This window comes from Eutrema salsugineum, unplaced genomic scaffold (assembly GCF_000478725.1).
Source record: "Eutrema salsugineum unplaced genomic scaffold, Eutsalg1_0 scaffold_3, whole genome shotgun sequence".
Lineage (NCBI taxonomy): Eukaryota > Viridiplantae > Streptophyta > Magnoliopsida > Brassicales > Brassicaceae > Eutrema > Eutrema salsugineum.
Genome location: NW_006256756.1, coordinates 3,445,115 through 3,453,089, shown reverse-complemented (window position 1 = coordinate 3,453,089; position 7,975 = coordinate 3,445,115). Strand labels below are relative to the sequence as shown.

The window sequence follows — 7,975 nt, the reverse complement described above, 5'->3', positions numbered from 1 at the left end:
CTACAATATCGTTGATCTTTTACATTCTGTTTTAGTAAACCTCTAAACTAGCTAGAAAATCACATATTTCTTTTTCCTGGCATTGTGTTTTGAGGGCTATAAAGTCTATTCATTGCCTTGTCTAGTTGCATTCTAGTTTGCAATGATTTCATTTTGAATATACAAAACTTTAGAGCTTTTCTATGAGGCACTTTTATAGCCAGCGTCTGTGTTTTGGAATTTCTCTGAGATTCTTTGTTATTGTCCCCATTCTCAACATTCTCAACTATGACTTTATTATAAGCTTTTGTAAATTCATAAACAAAGCATTAACAACTAATTAATGCGCTTAGTGAAATAAGAAAACAGAAAAATATTCTCTAGTTAAACATAGCATCTATTTGCTTATTGATCGCTTAATGTACCGCGAATTTGTTTTTATTAGTCGGAGTTTCAGTAGAATCTTAAGTTTTTTTTAACAAAAAAAAGTTTCCGTAGAACTACGTGAATTATGGCTATTAGATGTTGCACCTAACTCGTGTATTCAACTTATATATACAATGAATCAACTCACATGTGAAGCCAAACATATTCTCGAGATGCTTTCTTGGAAGAAAGCGAAAACCATAACGTTAAGAGAATGGTTCTATCTTAGGTACGGTACGGATTGGGCCAATGTTTTTAATACCAGATATTCAGACATGATTTTTGTGTATCAGAGACAGGAAGAGTGCATCAGAAAGTTGTGTTATAGCTTTAGTTTAACTTAGAAGTCAAACATTTATTCAGCGGATAAGTGAAATTTTAGATTGAAGGTTGAAGAAAGTATAGACGCAGTTAGATAATTCATGAGATATTAAAACAAGAAGCAGCAATCATAAGTCGGAAAATGAAAATGATTTAAATAAAAGCAATCATAAGTCGGAACATTAGGAATCCTACCAAACTTTGTCAAGTCGTTTCTTGATAAAGTGCTTAGAATGGTGAGTGTTCTACTGTTCCCGCCAACAAAAAAACAAAAATCAGTGTTGACTACCAAACTTTGTAAAAGTTGAGTCATCAGTGTGAGCTAATGGACCAAAGAACAAAACCATTTCTTATTATATGTGGACTTTCAAAATTAACAAACATACTCGATAATTCCACCATGAACACCAACTGAATAAAACACCTTTCGTACATTTCCTTGCAACTTGTTGCCATTCAAAAGCCTAACAGCATATCATAGATATATGCTATATCAGTCAGAGTATGTGTTACCGTTCATTTATTGCCTTCTGGCAATCTAGTTCTTACACATCCAATGTTCTGAGGTTAAATTATTATCGTCTCCACTATTTTGCAATAACATAACGAGCTTAGTGCAATAACATAAATAGCACAAAGTTATCTTGTTAAATATCATAGCACTAAGGATTAACTCGTGCTGTAGCGTGGGAGATATTTTTTGACCTTCAATTACGTTAAATAATTTTGCAAAAACAATTATTTTGCAAAAACAATTATTTTTCAAAAACAGTTATTTTGCAAAAATATTTATTTTATGAATTTTATAAAATGAATTGATCTGTATATAGAGTCATTTTTATTTTTTTGGTTTGAATTGTAAAAAATGAGTTAATCCATATATAAAGTTATTTTATAAGCTGATAAAACAAAATAAGCTGTTTATTAAATCCGTTGGCATGAGACTAATATATTACTGAGGCTAATACACAAAATATTATAATATTATAATTATAAAATCTAATTTGTATTGCGTAATAAATGAATTTTATAATCTGTCCACAAACTATAAAATTCAGTTTTATATTATTCTTTATATTAACTATATATGTAAATAGATATATTATTCTTTAAATTTAGGTTTGATATAAAATTAATTAAAATACAACAAACTATATTTAGTTTTAAAAGAAAAATCATAATAGTTTGAATTGCGAAATTTTTTTTGGTGAATATTAAAAAATTAGAATCATAATCCGTTCATATCGAACTAACCCGTTTACTTAACATATTTGGATTAAAATATAAAACGAACTAACCCGTTTACTTAACATGTTTGGATTAAAATATAAAACTAATTATAATATGCACGTTTTAATAACTTTCACTTCACCACAAACTTTTTTTAATTGAAAGTCAAATTTTTCATGTCAAAAACTGGATGAAATGCATGTTTTAATAACTCATTTTGATTTAGGATGGCTAGAGATTTCATATTAATCTGAGTTTGCAAGTTATGATCTTGTTAGAACGGTCCTTTTTTCTCCGAACTAAACTTTCTTATTGACTTGAACATACAGAAGTCATGATTCTTTTTTTTTTTTTTTGAATGATTGCTGTTTAATGTAATCGGACCAGTGGTCGGTTTAAATTTCTATAAACCCAATTAGTCCAAGTTCAATTGTTTTTTAACATGACAGTTTAGAATGTTGAAATTTCATTATTGCTTTTTGAGGCCCATTACAGTGAAATGAACTAGCCCTTTTACAGTTATATCGGAATATGCTCACGCGCAGTCTGAGCGAGCAAAGAACACGCGGTAAAAACTCTTGCAGTGAAGTAAAAAAGGTCAAAACCCTAAACCCCCTCCTTTCAATTTGTTAATATGCAGTCGTCAATGTCGTCCCTAGAGAAGAAGAAGAGGAAGATGACGACGACCCCAAATCCTTCGCTGCTTCCGGATGATTTGCTGTTGTGCATCTTCGCACGCATATCGAGATTGTACTACCCTACACTCTCGTTAGTCTCCAAGAGCTTCCGCTCACTCCTCTCTTCACCGGAGCTTTACGAGACCCGATCACTCTTACGACGCCCCGAGATTTGTCTGTATGTTTGCTTGCAGTTCCCTTCTGAGTCCAACCCTCGCTGGTTCACTCTCTGCCCGAAACCTAACCAAACCCTATCCAACACCACCAGTGAGAAGAAGTCAAGTGAGAAGAAGTCAAGTGGGTATGTTTTGGCTAATATCCCACTTCTGCAATCTCCTCTTTCTTTCTGGTCAGGTCTCGTCTCGTCTCGCTTGGCTCTAATATCTACAGCATAGAATATATCGACAATAATAAGCCCCTCGTCTAGGGTCTCGATCCTCGATTGCCGGTATCACACGTGGCACGATGGTCCAAGCCTCCAGAGAAAGAGGATGTTACCTTCTGCTAGTGTCGTTGATGGAAAGATATATGTAGGAGGCTACAAAGATGAAGATTCAGATACCTCGGACTCGATCGAGGTGTTGGACCCAAGTTCACAAGTTTGGGATCTTGTGCCCAATGATTACTCTGGGTGGAACTGGGATCTTGTGCGCAACGCTCGCTTGGGGATGGACCGGGACTGTTCACCAAGTAGCGCATGTATTGATGGAAAGTTCCACCTCTTGCTCGGGAGTAAGGGCCTGACTTACGATCCAAAGAAAGGTAAATGGAGCTTGCTCCAACGAGAATTGTCTAAGAGTTGGTTTTGGTCGTCTCCTCAGTGTACGATTGAGGATGTTTTGTACTGTTACGATGAGGGAATGGTCAAATGGTACAACACTAAGTTTAGGTTGTGGGAAAAAGTGAAGGGCTTGCAAAGATTGCCTACGTTTGCTGGTTATGCCCATGTTGAATTGGCTGATTACGGTGGAAAGATGGCGGTTTTGTGGTATAAGTATGTGCCTTCAAGTGGATATAAGAAAAAGATGATTTGGTGCGCAGTGATTTCGCTTGAAAGACGGAGCAGCCAAGAGGTTTTGGGGATGGTGGAGTGGTGTGACGCTGTGCTATTGGTCCCCAGGTCATATGAGTTTGTGCGTGCTCTTGCTGCTACGGTTTGATGAAATGCTAGATCTTTAGTAACTCTTGGTATTTTTTTGTTTGATGATAGTGTCGTGTAGTTTTTAGCTGAATTGCAATAGAGAGCAATTAAATGGTAAACCTTTGACTATTAGCTGATTTTGTGTTGCTAAATGACTATGAAAGACTGTGTTTGGTTTTGAATAGAAAGTTTCACTATATTCATGGTGCAGCCGTGCAGTTACTTTTCTCATATTATTATATCAGTTTGCTTTGAATATGTTCTTATTGTGTTATCCTTCCATTGATAAGAAACTGATGAAACAGGTTTGAACAAAACGAATCATTTCACTGATGTTTCTATTATGATAAACATCTCTGTATACACTCACTTGTAGATGATATAAAACTTGTTTTTGTGACCGTCTCCCTTTTTTGAGAAACCATAAACTCATGTTTGATAAATGACTAATGAGACAAGTGGGTTATTATCGTTTTGGTTCTGAATATATGCGTTTTTGTTGTGTTTCCCTTTCATATGATCAATGTGTGTCTCATGTTTTTAGTGTTTCAGTTTATCTTTACATGTTGTTAGTGTTTTAGTTATGTAATGAGTGTTCGAATTGCAAAAACATATATATACATATATATATATATATATATATAGAGAGAGAGAGAGAGAGAGAGAGAGAGAGAGAGAGAGAGAGAGAGAGAGAGAAAGAAAAGAGGGTTTTGTTGTTTAAATCAAAGCTTAAGTTCATGTCTTGCAGTGAGGAAGAAGAAATTGCAACCAAAATAATTTAAGGATACTCTGATTCATTCCCAATATGTAAAATTAGAACTACACGAGTGAAACTTTTGTCAAATTACTTTTATTTGGTGGTAACAATCGAATATAGAGTATATTACTCAATAATTTTATAACACCTTTTTGCATTATTTAGATCAAGTTAGATCCAAATAAACACAGAAATTAAAATGATCATGACTGAGCAAACTCAATCATTCAGTTTTTTTTTTCTTCTCCAAATAAAACTTTAGTATTGAGTTGAAACTGATAAAAATAAAATCCAACTGATATTTTTTTCACCTCTAACTTCAACACATTACAAAGTCATGATTACTGTGTAATTTAATCGGATCAGTGGTCGGTTTAAATTTCCATAAAGCCCATTAAATTTTAAACCGTATAATAAACTGGTAATTTTAACAAGAGAGTTTAGAAAAGTTAAAATTTCATTATTGCTTTTGAGGCCCATTAAGATTTGCCTCCAAGTATTTTGATGTCCCAATTATCAAACTGTGAGTTAGCCTTTTTAGGGTTATGTGGGAATACCCTCACGCGCAATCCGAGGAGTGAAGAACACGGCATAAACTCAAAGCCCTAATCTGCAATCATCAATGTCGTCCCCGGAGAAAAAGAAGAAGAGGAAGACGACAACGATGACCCCAAACCCTTCGCTGCTTCCAGATGATTTGCTAGTGTCCATATTCGCACGCATATCGAGATTGTACTACCCTACTCTCTCATTAGTCTCCAAGAGCTTCCGCTCGCTCCTTGCTTCACCGGAGCTTTACGAGACCCGATCACTCTTGGGCAACACTGAGAGTTGTCTCTATGTATGCTTACAGTTCCCTACCCCTCGCTGGTTCACTCTTTCCCGGAAACCTGACCACACCCTACCCAACACCACCAGTGAGAAGAAGTCAAGTGGGTATGTTTTGGCTTCGATCCCAGCTCCACATTCTCCTGTTTCTTTCTGGTCAGGTCTCGTCTCGCTTGGCTCTAATATCTACAACATTGGCGGATACCCTGCCTCGTCTAGCGTCTCGATCCTCGACTGCCAGTCTCACAAGTGGCACGATGGTCCAAGCCTCCAGGGAAAGAGGATGTCCCCTTCTGCTAGCGTCTTTGATGGAAAGATATACGTAGCTGGAGGCTGCAAAGATGAAGATTCAGATGACTTCGACTCTATAGAGGTGTTTTACCCAAGTTCACAAGTTTGGGACCTTGTGCCCAAAGATTGCTATAAGCGGAACTGGGATTGTATACCTAGAAGCTCATTTATTGAAGGAAAGCTCCACCTTTTACTCGGGAGAAAAGGCCTGACTTACGATCCAAAGGAAAATAAATGGGGCTCGCTCCAACGAGAATTGTGTGAACGTAGGATCTGGATTTCTCAGTGCGTGATAGAAGATGTTTTGTATTGTTACCATGATCGAGCTATCCAATGGTATAGCACTAAGGATAGGCTGTGGAGAAAAGTTAAGGGTTTGAAAGGATTGCCTAAGTTTGCTTGTCGTGCTCGTGTTAGATTGGCTGATTACGGTGGAGGAAAGATGGTGGTTTTGTGGGACAAGTTTTTGCCTTCAAGTGGATATAAGAACAAGGTGATTTGGTGCGCCGTGATTGCGCTTGAAAGATGCAGCAGTGGAGGAGAGGTTTGGGGGAAGTTGGAGTGGTGTGACGCGGTTCTATTGGTCCCCATGTCATATGTGTTTGTGCATGCTCTTGCTGTTATTGTTTGATGAATGAACATAGCCGACACAAACTTGAGTGTGTAATATTATATCAATTTGCTGGATGATAGTGTCTTGTGGATTTTTAGCTGAATTGCCAACAACTCAATTGTAAACCTTTGACGGTTAGCTCATGATTTTGTGTTTTCTAAATAACTATGAAAGACTGTTTGGACGTTTTTAATAGAAAGTTTCAATATCTTCAATGGTGCAGGTATTTTTCTCATAGGCTTTGTTAACGGCTCTGTTAATGTCTCTGTTTAGGTTCTGCTTTAGTCTTTACCTTCTCTTTATGGATGAGATTAGCATCTATAGTTGGGTCTGTGTTGATTGGATAATGTCTTGCTAAATACCAGATATTCAGACACAATTTTTGTGAATCAGAGACACAATGATTGGATTAGATAGTTGTGTTGTAGCTTTAGTTTAACTTAGAAATTAAACATTTCTTCAGCAGATAAGTGAAATTTTAGATTGCAGTTGAAGAAAGTATAGACAAAATTAGAAAATTCATGAGATATTAATCAAAAAGTCAGGAAAATGGAAGTAATAATTAGGTTAAAACTGAATAATCTGATTTCAAATAGAAACAATTATTGGAAGAAGGGAGGCAAAACCTGTACAACAGATTCTTCAATTTATTTAACCTTCGCAAGCTGATCATAGCTAAAGAGATTCTTCAATTCTTCAACGCTTGTTTGGCTTAAATTGGGGTTCATGCACTGCCAAACAAGCGTTTTAAACAGATTTTACAATATTTTGATTCAGCTCAGTTCATTTCTCTAACAATTATCCAGTTATTCTGTTACTATGTGATTCATCTAACATAATCTTTTGTTTTATTTTAAAAATGTATAAAGGAGGAAAGATTACAGAAGTACGTTGAGGCACTCGACATGTCGAAGATCAAGAATTCAACGCAGCCGCAAACGCAACTGAAACCGCATACACAACCACAATATAAAGAACGTTTGAGGAGGAAGCGTCGAGGAAACGCATAGCCTCCTTCCCAGCTCCTCCGGTGACCATAACGACGACATGGGAAAACTTTGACTCCAATTCCACTTCCACCGCCGAGGCTAAAACGGTTAAACCTGCCCATCCAAAATTCAAAATGGGAATTATTTGATTAAGCTATATATATATATATATATATATAATCATATATATATATTATACTTACACGATAGTATTAAATATATTTTTCAGATATCTATGATATACATATGTGGAGTTTTTTTTTTTGTTTGCATCTAATCGTGTATGATTTGTGGCTTATCATTTAGGTTACCCTATCAAAATTTTATTTTTGTTGTGTATTATAGGCTTGCAACCTCTAGGATAACTTCAATGAATAGTGAATTTATATTCTCATCATCATATATTCATATATCACTGTGTGAGAATGTTTTAAGTAGTGATACCGGGCAATTTATTTATTATATGTTTTTTTTTCAGTTTCCGCTTCACAAACGAGTTCACCTGAAATGACGCCCATACTAATCATGGGGATGGTTTAATGTTTTTCTTTAAAAATTGCAAATCTACGATAGACATAGTTTCCTCTTTTCATGATTTTCGTATTAATTGAGAATGTAGAGAATCGTAAAAAAATTAGAGCAAGTGTTGAACAACATGCTAAGAGCAGCTCCAACGCTGGTATGCAATTTTTTTTGTTTTTGGAAAACTCATTTTTTAATTTT

At 35.7% G+C, this 7,975-nt stretch overlaps 1 protein-coding gene and 1 pseudogene across 1 annotated transcript; both read left to right on the top strand.

The window, feature by feature from the left end:
* The first annotated feature begins 2,602 nt into the window (after positions 1-2,602).
* On the top strand, positions 2,603-3,793 carry LOC18014396 (annotated as a pseudogene).
* A 1,360-nt stretch (positions 3,794-5,153) lies between these two features.
* Positions 5,154-6,281, top strand: LOC18014395 (F-box/kelch-repeat protein At4g39550). Its single transcript, XM_006396750.1, has one exon. The coding sequence runs from the start codon at positions 5,154-5,156 to the stop codon at positions 6,279-6,281; it is 1,128 nt and encodes a 375-aa protein (XP_006396813.1).
* Positions 6,282-7,975: the final 1,694 nt, after the last annotated feature.